Source organism: Fringilla coelebs (genome assembly GCF_963513975.1).
Source record: "Fringilla coelebs genome assembly, chromosome: 8".
Classification (NCBI taxonomy): domain Eukaryota; kingdom Metazoa; phylum Chordata; class Aves; order Passeriformes; family Fringillidae; genus Fringilla; species Fringilla coelebs.
In genome coordinates this window covers 32,627,900-32,642,207 of record NC_140066.1, presented here as the reverse complement: position 1 = coordinate 32,642,207, position 14,308 = coordinate 32,627,900, and the positions used below count along the sequence as shown (strand labels likewise).

The 14,308-nt window shown below is 42.2% G+C and overlaps 1 protein-coding gene across 13 annotated transcripts in view; it reads right to left on the bottom strand.

Annotated features, from left to right (window-relative positions):
* TACC2 (transforming acidic coiled-coil containing protein 2) overlaps positions 1–14,308 on the bottom strand; it is a 128,899-nt gene that overhangs the window by 95,903 nt on the left and 18,688 nt on the right. For all 13 annotated transcript variants that reach the window (XM_084210589.1, XM_084210590.1, XM_084210592.1 and 10 more), the window contains one exon: positions 6,201–6,376. In XM_084210589.1, coding sequence (XP_084066715.1) covers positions 6,201–6,376 — 176 coding nt within the window. The remainder of the gene's footprint in view (positions 1–6,200; positions 6,377–14,308) is intronic.

Here is a 14,308-nt window from a genome sequence, read left to right as displayed (position 1 = left end):
ATATCTAGTTCAAACAAGCTTCAGCAATGCCTGGCATGGGTTTGAACATTTAATTCATAGCACCAATACATTTTATTTAAGCGGTCAGAAAATGGTTTTGCTCAGAGGAATTTTTCTTTCCCTAGCACACTGAAAACACTTATCCATATGAAACTTACTGACACTGGGAATACCAGAGATGGCAACAGAATATTTGGTGTCTGCTGGATCACTGACAACACAGGGCATGACAGGGCATGAGCAAACAGCAGGGAGGTTTTCCCCAAGCAAGGAATACACTTTATTATTGACATTAATTTTGCACTCAGGGAAGCTTAATTAGAAGAGGAGGGACGGAAACCACAACATTGAACTGGGGAGGGGGTGGAGAAGTGGGAGTCAGTTGTTATTCAGGCTTTTTGCTGTGTTGCAGGTCTCTCTTCTTACTGACTAAATTGCTCATTAGCAGTTTTGTGCCCAGGGTTCTTCACCCTGGCAGCCAGCTCCTGTCAGAGATATGGTGATCAGGAGGAGAACAAAACTGGGTGGGGGTTGAGGGGGGAAAGCCCCTCTACCCTCTGTGAAACTGAGCACTGGAAGAAGTGGAAAACACCATCTACAGTTATAATTTATCTTTAATCTCCAATTTCTTACTCATCATTAATCCCATCTGTCAATGGAGCTGTAAATGCACAGTAATAAATCTGGGATGGAAGTGTTGGTAATGTTCACTACATAGAGCATTCATCACCATATATTTGCATTTTTCAGATTTCATCTGACTCAATGTTCTCTTAAGACTTTTACACACGACTTCTTTGTTACATTAGATTCTGTTTGCAGCTATTAAATATGAAACAGTTCCAGACATGTCTGAAGTGGTTAAATATTCTTGATGCCAATATCCAAACCCATGAACTATCTACTGCCATACTGATGTCAACTTTGTCAAGAACCATTCTAATAAACTTGTGACTTAGCAGGTTCAAGGGAGATGGCAATCCTATTGACTAAGTTCAGCATTATTAATCAATCAAAACAATTTTTGTGGCATTCAATAATGCTGAAAAGTTGTTCATCTTACTGAGGAGCAGATGAAGGAATTGGGACAAGTTTGTAATTAATGTATGCTGAGGAGAATTAAAATGAGAGTGCTGGCACAGGCTGTGGCAGAGAGTTAAACTATCACTGTTAGAGTGGAGTAGCACAGATTGATCATCTTGCTGCTGCAGCTCGCTCAGTGTTTTATTCAGAACACAACAGACCTGAAAGCTCTGAGTTTTCATTCAGCAGCATTGGCCCAGACTGACCTGTCTGGGATATCTCTATTTATATTTCTCCCTCTGATGGAGCTAACAGAGAAAACTATTCAGGGAACATATCCTACATCTTCCTTTTCATTATTTGCAATCTTGCTTTTCTGTCTGCAAGACATGCTGGGGTTAGACAAACATCTGTTGGGAATGCCTTAAGCACAGTTGATCCTGCTTTAGGGCAGAAGGATGGACTGGATGACCCCTTAAGGTCACACCTATCCCATTATCTTCCACTCTTTTTAAAGGGAATAACACTACTGGGAAATTACACCACATGCTGAGGATAATTCCCCTGAGTAAAACCCAATCTACATTAAATCAATAATTACTTTCAGGGAACATGTATTTTTAGACAACCCATTTAATACAATCAACATAAAGCTATGGCCCTAAAAGTTGGTATTTTTAAACACAGGAAAATAAAGTGTGGTCTCTTTTGTGAGTAATCTGACCTAGCTCAATATTATTAAGGGGAAAATTCATTCCCATTTAAAACAAAACATACAAATGACAAAGCGTGGAAGAACATTTGAGTTCCTCATAGTTCATGTAGAGTTTAGGGCAGAAAAAGCAATTTTGCTGTGAATAATTGCTGCATGTGACAGATGATGTTAAAAAAAGAGAAAATGCAGTCATGCAAAGAAATAGGTGCATCTGTAGCTTGAAATATGGGTGTCCCACTGCACTCAAGAATTACCAAAGGGAACCTTTCCCTCATCTTAGAAGTTAAGAATTTGCAATTTCAAGGCCCTAACATACTGAGCACAGGAATATTTTAATTCCAGTTACAACATCAAATAATAACAAGTTAAATCTTTACAGCCTAAAACATTTGTTTTGCATAAACAATTATTGACAATTCAAGTGTTTGAAAGAGCATTGCCAACTTAGCAATTACTTTTTAATAGCTGCAGTTAACCTCTTCCACCCTCAGAAGATATTGTGGCAACTCTGAATTTTCCTGGAAAAATTTAGGAGTCCTGCCCAGTTACTAAGCTGTTTATTAGGAGAGCACTGCCTGCTCTGTGTTTAGGCTGTGAAGCTATAAAGGATGTTAAGAAATCGATGACTTTTGGTGCACATCTCATAAATACTTCCAGATTAAGAGCCATACCCAGTCTATCAACCATTAACACTTGAAGTCACAACTCCCATTTGTCTGTTTTGTCATCCACAGCAAAGACAAAGGAGATAAAACCAGCAGCAGCCAGACAAAATCTCTGACATTTAGCATTTACTATCTGAGTGGGAGTGTGTGTGGAAAGGGGATTTACAGATGCCCAAATATGATAAATGATAAACAAGAAGAAATGAAGAAATCAAGAAATGAAGATACCAGAAATTTGTCGATAATTCAAAATTTCAATTTCTAATTCCTTTTCTCCCGTTCTAAAACATGCAGTAGTTATTGGAAGGACAGGCAGCCCTCCCAACCCAGCCACACTTGGGGAAAAACATCAAGTGCCAAAGGCTCTGGCTCCCAGAGGTCACATACGGCTGCCATCCACGCTGATGTCACTCTGAGCCTGAGTGATTCTGCTCCCAGGAGCCTGAAATCTGAGCATGAATTTAGAGGGGAGCAAATGCACAGCCAGCTCTGCAACCACAGCACAGGCAGAGCTGCCTCCCAAATGTTTCTGTTCTCTTTCCACTGACACATGAGAGATCAGTGCCTACATTTTGAGTTTACACATTTGGACACGGTGTGCTGGAGCCCTTGAGTTAAGGAACCCTGCATTTTAATCTGTCCCTAAGAGGTACTGAAAGTTACTGAGGAACATGGAATCCATTTCCATATTCCCTTTCAAAAACAAAACAAAACAAAGCAAGCAACAAAGTTTTAGAGACAGAACAATTCACTTTTTGAACTTTTCAGTGTAAGCAAGCACATGAGAAATCCATCATCGCTGAAGGGCTGCTAACAGCAGCCAGGCTCCCCCACCCTCCCTGTGCATCTAAGCTTTCAGGAAAAAGTAGGAAGCAGGAATAATGATCTGTACAATCCTCTGGAGAGCCATCCTGCCCTTCTCCCCCACCCCCAGTCACTTTTCACCTCCTTGTTCCATACACAGAATAAAGGCAGGCCCTGCAGTACTTTAAGTATGACCAAATGAAATTATTCTGACATGAAAAAGGTAAGCTGTACTGCTGCTGCAGCAAGCAGGGCCAGGTCTCCCACTCCATTCCAGGAGTGGCTCCTGGTCTCCATCTGAGGTGTTTGGAGTGTCAGCAGGACGCAGGGCACTGACAGACTGTCCCACAGGATGTGTGGCAGCTCTGTCACCCCACAGTGGCTCTGTGCTCTGCACTCCGGCTGGGGGAGCAGCCAAGGTCGTCCACACAGAGTGCTGCATCCCCTGAACTGTTTCTGGGTGTGTTATCTTTTAAATTGATGGGTTATCTTTTAAATTGATGAGTTATCTTTTAAATTGATGGGTTATCTTTTAAATTGATGCATCTGCTTCTTCCTGGCCCTGCTGGAAGAAGCGCCTCTGGGGTAGGGCTGTCCAGCTGGGGATCCCCCAGGCTGTGTACCAGGAGAAGGGCATGGTTGCACCTCTCATGGACACCACTGCAAACCCTGAAGCTTCCTAACTGTCCTGGCTCTTCAGCACTTTTATTCCACGTGGAAAATTCACAGATTAATTATGTACTAATTACTGATTCTGCATATTAATTACTTATGTTCAGCACACAGCACCGGCGAGTAACAGGTAAGAAAAAATTGTGCCGAAACAATTATAAAGTTAAAGCCAGAGACATTTTGAGTTCCAAAAGACAAACATTTCAAAGCAGCTTGTGAGAATTTGTGGAGGACAGAAGAAAGCCACCCAGAGGAAAAAGGAAACGTGGTAATTTTCCACCCAGAGATCCTCCACCCCAGGGCGGCAGGTCACACGCCCTGGAGGCTCTCAGAGTTCACTTCAGGGTGGAAAAGATGCGCTCAAAGCAGCACAGGGGAGCGAGTTAAAAATAAACAGCTGGAATGTGGAACTTCAAAGATTTTCCCTTCATTGTCTTTGTTTCTATTTTGGCAGGATGTAACTTAAAAGACACCCAGACCAGGCATGTGCCAGCGCTTCCAGGAGTCAGGCTAAAGAACAAGGAATTGCCTGAGCTCCCGCCCATCTAGTAAATTTCCTGAAACAAGAATCCTGTGAATCCTTTCAAGCTGACTCATCCATGGAACATTCATCTCCCACGAGTCAGAATTCTGCATGCTGCAGTGCAAAGCTGTTTTAGCCAGCTTGAATATAAATCTAAGTGTTCTAGGTACTCAGTTTTGGAAAGGAACCCCTATAGAACTGCCCTGCTGCCATTTTTGAAAAATATGTTTTTAAAAATGCAAATTAGTTGCAGAATAGGATAAAGTTACTATGCTAATGTTAAAAAAAAAATAATAAAAAGCAAGATTGCACTTGCTGCAGGCAAGCCACAAATGTTCCAAGCCCAAGGTAAGAGTCTCCACTCTTAGAGAATCCATGTGGATTCTGACAAATGCTGTCTGATATTGTGAAGTTCCACAAACAACTCCAGTTTGCAGCAATGTTAGTCATGATAGTTCTACTGCAAATATCAGCACTTAGCAGCACTCATCATTTCCTCTCTTTCCCCCCTTTCCATAATCTGCATACTGATTAGAATAGCAGAAAGTTACTGGTTTGCTGTCACAAATCAGAATGCATCATTTTTTTAGGTAGCTTCCTAGTTTATAAAAAAATTATGTTTTCTTCAGTAGGACAGCATGGTTCCACACAAACAATGCAGTGATTATGCACAATACCATCAAGAGGAACTAAAACTAGTGGATACATGTGGTATTTGTTAAGTGAAATAACAAACAAACAAAATGCACATTAAAAATCTCACCCTGTCCAAATTTACATCATTATTCCAAAATTTGATTTTTTTCCTGGCTACTGGGAATGACATCTATGGCTTCCCTCATTAGAGGCACTCAAAGGCAGGAGAAATTCATCCAAGGAAAAGGTGTTTCATGTATAGACCTGGTGCTCAGCAGTAGAGTGATGCTGGATTACACAAGCCATGCATCTCTAGGAAAGAAATGCAACCTCTCATCACTTTAAACTTCATGCCTAAATACCTTTATCACTGCAAATTGACTTAGCAGTCTTAGTCTTGCTCACGCTCCATTATTTTCAGTAGATAATTAAGATGTGCTAGTGGCAGTCTGAAGAAATAGAATTAATGGCAAAAATCCTCCTGTGTAAGAGCTCCACAGCACAGCCAAACTGTCCCTTCCAGAAAACAAGCTGCTCTTTTTTCATAAATCTTTTTAGATTATGTCATGTGTCTGAATTTCCCTGAAATGTCCCCAGTGTGGCCAATGATGATCTTATTTAATACCTAAATTAGGACTTGAAATGCCAGAAACTTGCAAATATCAATAATTTTAAAATAGGCTGGACTATACTGGAATGGAATGGAATGGAATGGAATGGAATGGAATGGAATAGAATAGAATAGAATAGAATAGAATAGAATAGAATAGAATAGAATAGAATAGAATAGAATAGAATAGAATGGAATACTGGAAGGGACCCACTATGACCCAACTGCCTGAGCACTTCAGGGCTGCCCAAAGGTTTAAACAAAGACTCTTCAGTGTTGCTCTGTCTCAGATGAGAGTTTATTAGTGCAAGCAAAAAGCATGGAAAGGTTACTACAACAGCTGGAGCCTGGTTTGTAGCTCTGCAGTGAGGCAAGAAAGTCAGTTTGGTGATCAGTGAGTAGTCTGGTGGTGTGAGGTTATTTTGAGGATGGCATCATCATCATCATCATCATCATCATCACCATCATCCATCAGGATGACAGATCTCCCTCCCAGCTATCAACAGCATCAGGGCTCCAATGCTTTTCCCAGGAAGAAATTTCATGTCTTACCTTGCAGGTGCTGCAGTGCAGGGGGATGAGCTCTCAGCCAGCGGCACAGCAGCAGCAGCAGGAGGATCTGAGGGGTCCTGACCTCCAGACCTTGCTGTGCTCTTTTTCTCAGGGCTCCTTTTAAAATTGTGGCCACTACCAGGAGGTTGGCCCAGTTCTGAGTCTTGTGGAGTGTTCTAGAATGAAAAGAGAGGACAATTTAAACAGCTGTTGCTGTTTTGGGGAATACACGAGCCTAAGGAGTTTTGTTCTGCCCACACAACCTCTGTGCTGGATTTCCCTACTTTGATGGAACTTGCAGGTTCTAAAGCCAAGCCTTTTTTTTTTCTTAACAGCAGAAAAACAGAAGGAAGTGGTTGGGCCAAAAATAAGTACTAGGAAAAGAAGAGGGAGAGGAGAATGCAACAATTGTTCCGAAGCAGCCAGGGCCTTTACTGACCCAAGGAGGGTTTCATCTTCTCTTCTCCCAAGCCTGGCAAATGCTTCCTTGCTGAGCAAGTCTAAAATGAGAAAGGATGGAAACAGGCTATAAACCTGGACACTCATAATATTAGCAGCATATTTGGAGTTAGAGATAAAGCCAATGGCACTTGAATCCAAGTCCAGATTCCTTCCCTCCCACTTCAACAAAGCTCAGAATGCCTCTGAATTGAAACAGAGGACTTGATTCTTCACCAGGCTGCCCTTCTCTGATAACAGTGACAGGAAATGCTGTAGTTTCTCTAGTGACAGCTAGAAATGCTGTTCCACAACTGTGGCTGTGCTGCATCACCTCTTCTCAAAGGGAAATAATTACCAGGGATCTCCATCCATGGAGATATTCCTTACATGAGTGGATTTTTTTGTTTTGTTTTTATTGCAAATTATTGGTTTTGCTGCAGGGAGGAAGAGAGTCTTGGGCAAGCACCAGGGTTACATCAGGTACTGAGTGGCACCTTCCTACTGAATTTTGTTTTTTGAGGAAGTACCTTTAGAACATGAAGAAGAACTGGAAAAAGCTGTCCTGAACAGCAGCTGAGGATGATCTTTGAGCATAGCAAAAGAACTGGAGCAATGGAGACAATCAAATGAAAAGCAGAAAAGTCTGAATGAAGGCCTTTTTCAAATCCTCTGGCACATCAAGCAGTAGTTAAAAAGAAGGAAAGCTGCTTCACCAAATCACCTTTAACATGAAGTCACTGTGGTTTTAATTCTTAACTGTAGTTGTGAGAAGCCTGAGGCACACCTAACCTAAAGACACAAAAGTGCATTTACTGATGGCAGAGCCACTGCAGGGCAACACCAGAGACTGGAAGCACAGCACACAATTCCAACTCATCTCTTGGGGTTTTCTTCACTCATTTCAATGTTTGTTTTGTTCTAGCAGTAGTCAGTAAATTGCAGAGAGCTGTTGTTGAGAATTACCCTGCTCTGTGTGAACATGGTGTGCTCCCACACAGCCAAAAGCTCAGAGCCAGGAATGAGACACCCAGTGGACAAGCAAAGTGTAATGAGCAACTGAAAAGGTCAGGGCACACTGAAAATACAAAAATACTTCCTTTATACTTGAGACAAATTTGATTAACTCTCATATCCTCTGCCTTTCCCTGGAGGAGCCCCTTCTCTGCAGCTTTCTTCTCCTTTATCTCTCCATGTTCCTCTGGGAGAGACCAAGGGCTCTTGGTTTCATGGTCATGAAGCACTTACCCAGCATGTGCTGACATCTGGCATTTAGAATACTTATCTAAGTATATATGTTGGCAGTAAACCCAGAGTATATGGCAAAAAAAAATACTACACCATCAAGAATTATACAAGGAAATTTGTTTCCTTTAGCCAGGGTGAAAAAAAAAATAGAGCTGAGTGAGTTTACAGGGCTCTGTTCTGATTTTGGTGCAGAGTTTTGGGCAGCCTTGCTTTTGTTTGCATGAGAAATCTGCGTGGAGAGTTTATTTCAGTATGCAGAGAGAAAGAGCTATGAAAAAAAGTGTTATTAAATGAATTATCAGGAAAAACCCCCAATCAGTGGGTGGGCAAATTCCCACCAAGCCAGGTGAGGTAGCCACAGTGCTCTTACCCAGTCCCTAAATCATGTCTCATCTTGAGAGGTACAGGTGGGTCAGATGCAGAGCTGGGCCACAAACAAATGCTTCACAGTAGCAGCCAAATTAAAAAATCATTTTCAGGCCCCTTGCAGACAGAAATTACCTCCTTTACTGTCCCAGCAGGGCAGGCAGGGTTGGGAGAACCACACAGAGAACCCCAAGAAATTAGTCCAATTTATTAAATTGTCCAGAAGCCTCCAGCAGTTGGCAAGAGCAGTGAGAACTAATTATTCATTTTCCCTCCTTTCTACTACTGCCACCTCAAATTTTCTCCAGCTGCTTCAGGTGCCAGGCAGGAGGAACACCTCACATCTCATCTGAGATGAAGAGCTGCATGTTTTGTCTCCTTCTCTTAAAGTCTCTGCCCTGTTCCAAAGCAGAAAATGCACAGCAATGAAGTCATTAACTAATTTACATGGTGCAGTCTCAGTAGCCACAGATGGCTTCTCATTAGCCTCTCCTTCACAAGATCAGCCACTCAGCCCCAAAGGCTCTTTAGGTGACAGTGCTGCTCTGCTGACCTGCTCCTGCAGCCACAGCAGGGTGGGGATGCACACAAATCCCTACAGCAAAACTCCCTGAGGGCCAGTGTTGGGGAAGATGAAACAGGAAAGCCTTATCAATAGGATTGCCTGGCAAAAGACTTTGAGAATATGGAAACTATAAGGGAGATTGAGATGAAAGCAAGCTTTGAGATCCCTTAGTTACTGAACAACTGGAAAACAATGGTGTGGCAGGCTGAAGGTGGAACAACCCCCTCTGCTTGCAGACAGGTCCAAGGGGCAGAGCAGACCCCACTAGCTGGGCAGAAGGGGCCCAAAGAGGAATTTTTAGGGTTTAAAATGTAACACAGCATGGCAATGTAATGATTCTTATAGGCTGTATGTAAATGCTATAGGATTTGTATCTTGTATTGGATAGGTTGGTGAGAATTAGAATATTCAGCACAGATTTATTATTGTATTGTAACAGGAACCTCGCTCTCTCTCTCATCCTCTTTACCACACTCCTGCCTTCTCTCTCTTTACTTCTCTGCCCTGAGCTGTGGCTGGCAGCCCCCAGCAGGGCCCTGCACCCAGGCCCTCTGCAATAAACCACAAGTTCCACGACCTGGCTTCAGAGTTCTCTCATCTCCATCCATCCCCACCGTCCTACCCCCTGCTGCTCCTACAAACCAGGACTCTTTGGAATGTCACCCAAAGTCACACATCCCAGGAGCCAGGGGATATCCAGGACCCTTTGGATTGTCAGATCACAGATCCCAGGAGCCAGGGGATAACCAGGACCCTTTGGAATGTCACCCAAAGTCACAGATCCCAGGAGCCAGGGGATAACCAGGACCTTTTGGATGGTCAGATCACACATACCAGGAGCCAGGGGATAACCAGGACCCTTTGGATTGTCAGATCACAGATCCCAGGAGCCAGGGGATAACCAGGACCCTTTGGATTGTCAGATCACAGATCCCAGGAGCCAGGGGATGACCAGGACCCTTTGGAATGTCAGATCACAGATCCCAGGAGCCAGGGGATAACCAGGACCCTTTGGATGGTCAGATCACAGATCCCAGGAGCCAGGGGATATCCAGGAGCTGATCAGCCTGATGGGCTCGGGGTGGCACAGAAGGGAGCTCCTCCCCAGCCTGTCACAGCACAGACCCAACATTGCTTAAAGAGCCCTACAAATCTGAGAAAACCCACAAGCAGCACTACAGCTGCTGGAGGGAACTTTGAAACATTAACATTAATTTGTCATTCACCCCCTGAGTCACACAACACTCTTGGGCAGAGAAATTTTGTAGAAGTTTGCTGTTCATCTCCAGTTTGCTGTTCATCTTCCCAAGTGAAGTGCAGAATATGGACATTTATGTGCCTGCTGTACCTGAACCCTCCATCTCATCAAAATGAGGATGTTTCCATATTAGACACAGAGAAGGGCCCATGTCCCAGTGATTTTATCAGCTGTTACACCAAAATTTGGACTTTATATCCAAAAAAAAATACTGGGAGGGGCAGATTCAGCAGAAGAGAGAAAGATCACAACAAACCAGGTCAGTTATGTGAACATATTTGAAGACTGAATTTAACATTCAACATTTTCCATCTATTGTTTGAGGTTGGGGGAATGGTGTTTCTTTTTTGTTTGGTTGACTAGTTTTGACTCTTTTTTGTTGTTTTTAAATAGCTTTGTGCTTTCAGGGAAATGATGTTTAAGAAGTTATAGTTCATCTCCAAATGATCCCCTAAGTGATTGACTTTGGCCACAGAAAAATCTGACTCTTGTTCTTGCAGTCCATTACCAAATTTAAAATGTATTAAAACCAACTTAGCAGCACAGGCCCTGTTGGAACAGAGCAGTTTGAACTGTGGACATTCTTTATTTCTTTCTTCCTGTTGGATAATTGAGTGATCAAAAAGCTGCTCTAATACCTAGTAAGGTAAAAGCACACACATATGTTCAAAAGAAACTCAAAAGAGTATTTTAGCAATAATCTAAAATAAATCTTAATGGAGATATTTACATGCAAAATGAACTACTAATATGCCAAGATATAGAAAATCTTTATATATTGGTTTTCTGCATTTAATGTATTCGTGTAATCATCACAAAAGAACATGCTTTGTGAATCTAAGCCAGACAACAGAAAAACATAATTCAATTTTTTGATTAATTTTTTAAAATTTATGGCAGTTATGCAAATCAGGTGCTGAATTAGCTTTGCAAAGCATGCTTTTTAAATTTTTAATTAACATGTGTGAAAAGACTATGTTTTGTTCACAAGTACCATCAGAAAGCTGCACTTAAATAAATTACTTTTGAGTTCCAATACATGCAGCCTCTGAAGTGATTGACTACAGAAGCTTGCAGCTAAATTTGTTCTATATTTGTTTCAAGTGTAAAAGGATTCTCATTATAAAGAGTTAGTTAACTGGAAGACTAAAATAATTATAATAAAAACCAGAACACAGAGGTTCTCAGCATTTTAAAGTCTAGGCTAATTAAAAAACCCAACAACAAACCAACCAGCTTTGTCACAGAGAGCAGACAAACAACAGGAGGAAAACTAAACAGCTCATACTTTTTTTCCCCTTTAAGGCAGCACAATATTTAAATGAATACAACTGATCCTCCTGAAATATGCAATGTAATTTCCATGAAACCCTTCCAGAAGCACTGGAGTCTGCAAGAACACAAAGTAAATCTACAGGATCACTTTATTTTCCCAATGACTTTGAACAGGATGCTGAAGGATAAAAAAAAAAAAAAATTTAAAAAAAGGAAGAGAACTGCAATAACACTGCAGCCAAAAGGATTATGTGCACTGCTGCACTGGAGTTATCACAGCAGAAAGAAATGCCTTTAATGCTGCCTGGGAGCCTGTGCAGAGCCCAGCTCCCAAACCCAGCTCACAGCAGCAGCAGCACAGGCACAGCCTCGTGCTCACAGCCCAAAGCCCAAAGCTGGAGCTTCCCAGCCCAGCAGCACCCCAAGGGCACCCCCAGAGCATCCCCAGAGCACCCCAGAGCATCCCAGGGCACCCCCAGCTCTGCTGCCAGCATCCTGCACTCCCACTCAGGAAGGGCAGCTTGGCCTGGCTCCCCTTCCTGCTGCCTCCCCTGCCACATTCCCCCATGGAGCACATCCTTTTCCAGCACTGCTGGAACCTGCCAGAGCTCTGAGGAGCTCAGAGGGATCTTTGAGGGGTTACTCTGAATTTCCATTCCCTCCAACCCCCCCTGCTTTTGTGGAGGGGAAGCTGGAGCGAGCCTTTACAAATCCCAATCAATAAACCAGAAATTGCCTTTCCTTGTCCTCCATGTCTTCCATTACAAGTTCAGGGAGGGAGGTGTTTGAACAGGTTTGTTATTTTAAAAAGTTTGCTGCTAGAGGTTGTTCACATGGCTGGGAAATCAGGGTTTTTAAATGGCTCTTGACATTTTTGAAGACAGAAAAGGTTTCTCTGAAATCACCTTTTCACTCAGGAACAGTAGCCAAGCTGTAAGTTAGAGTTTTAAAACTTCCTATCTTTGGAGAGTCATTGTCTCTCCCTTGTTTGGAGAAGTGGTACCAAAATAAATAAGTAGATAGTGAGTGGATATTGCTTTAACAGCTGGAACTTTGCATTAAATCAGTGAACACTGGTCAGCAGAGCCAGTGAGCCATCACAGAACAGCAACAAATTACTGCCTAACACCTTGAGCCAAGCTTGAGCACCATGTGACCCTTTAGATCTGAAGAATTACACTAAAACTCAGCTTTATCACCTTGCAAGGGACCTAAGTGTGATTTTAGCAAACAACTTGGTGCATTGCTGCCCCTTTTTGAGGGTGGCTGGGGTACAGCAGTTTGCAGGGGATGCTTGTCATGACCTCTTCTTGCTTTTCTTCCCAAACATTGTGACTGCTCAAGCAGTTGGATGTAATTATGGCATGATCAGATAGGAAGAGCAGACTCCATCCTTGAGGGAGTCTCTGTATAGAATTTTGCAATTACAGTAGATTTTTTCTTTAATCAGTAATGGTGCAATTTGCTGTTGCTTCTGGCGTGGTTTATTTGTCTCTCACGGGAGGAGAATTTTAAGTTCATACCTATTCTAATTAAAACCCTCAAAGGGGCAGGAATGCAAAAATTGGCATTGGCTTCTCATTTAATTTAATTTGCTCCTCACAAATACAAGAAGCAAAGTAAATTGTGATATGGTAACAATGGTATTTGAAAAATTCTTACAGCTTTTGATTGTAAGCACCCATGACCTTCTCTTGGAGGTAAAGGGCTGCTTTTCCTCCTGAGATACACCTACAGGAATGACTCTGGCTGTGAACACAAAAACAAACACTGCTGGGTGTGTATACTTAGATATTCATAGTCACCATGTTACCCTTGATTTAGCTTTTTCCCCAGAACACACAGCCACAGCAGGAACAATTCAAACCTTCAGGCTTCAGCGCTTGTGTTTGTGACTGTGCCAGTCCACTGAGGGCACCAAATTGTTTTCTTTAAATTCTTGTCATGTCAACATGGGTGTGTTCTCAACCACCTGAGAAGCCTGGCTGTGTTTGAGGAGCATGCAGGGAGTTAATGAAGCCTGGCTGTGGAACTCCTTCATGGCTCCCTTAACTTCACCTTCCCACCTGCCTGATGTGATCTGTGGTCAGCAAGCACAGGAAAATTCAGAGTTAGCTTTGTGTCTTTACTAGTCTGGCTGTAACTGTTTTCCTTTGTCCCTTTCCTGGTGTTTGGTGAGTGCCTGGATTATTTTCTTAAGGATGGCAGGTGTATGAGATACAGCAGGAGAGAGGGAGAATAAAGTTGAACTTGGGAAGAAAATCTTTATCCCCTAACTTGCAATTTTCAGTCAGTATGGTTTTAGCTAATTCTGCTGAGTGGTCCTTGGCAGCCTGGCAATAAATGACTTGAGAAGAGGCTATTGGATTCAAATAAAGCACTAGAGGAAAATAATCTCCAGGTTGAGTCCCAAACTCTGCTGTGCTTCCCAGCCAACTGTGTTTGCCTGCCTAGTCATTTCAGGGCTGTGGAAAATGCAGGTGCAACATTTTCACACTATTTTTAAAATGGAGAAACGTGGTAAATAATTACAGAGGAACTTTATAAATATAATGTATTTTTCCTTTTCATCTCTACCCATAAATTCACGTCCCATGAGAAATGATGATGGCTTTACAGTTGTGAAGGAAGCTTTAACCATTAACTGAGAAGAGAAGGACCAGTCTCCCAACTTCCTTTTCACTATACTTTCAAATTAAGAACTCTGCCACCACTTTGGATCTTCTTCTTCTTTCATCCCCTCTCCTTCACTCACAGGAAAGATGTAAATAATAATGTGAATAATAATTATTCATTGCAGTGAGAAGCATCCCAGAATTTGCTGCATTTGCATAAAAGGACATACAATTCTCTGAAAAAATAGAATGTTCTTTTTGAGTAAACTCAAAGAAATACTTGACATTATTCATCATGGAATAATGGGCCAGCAGTAATTGTCACTGGAAGTAAGAATTAATT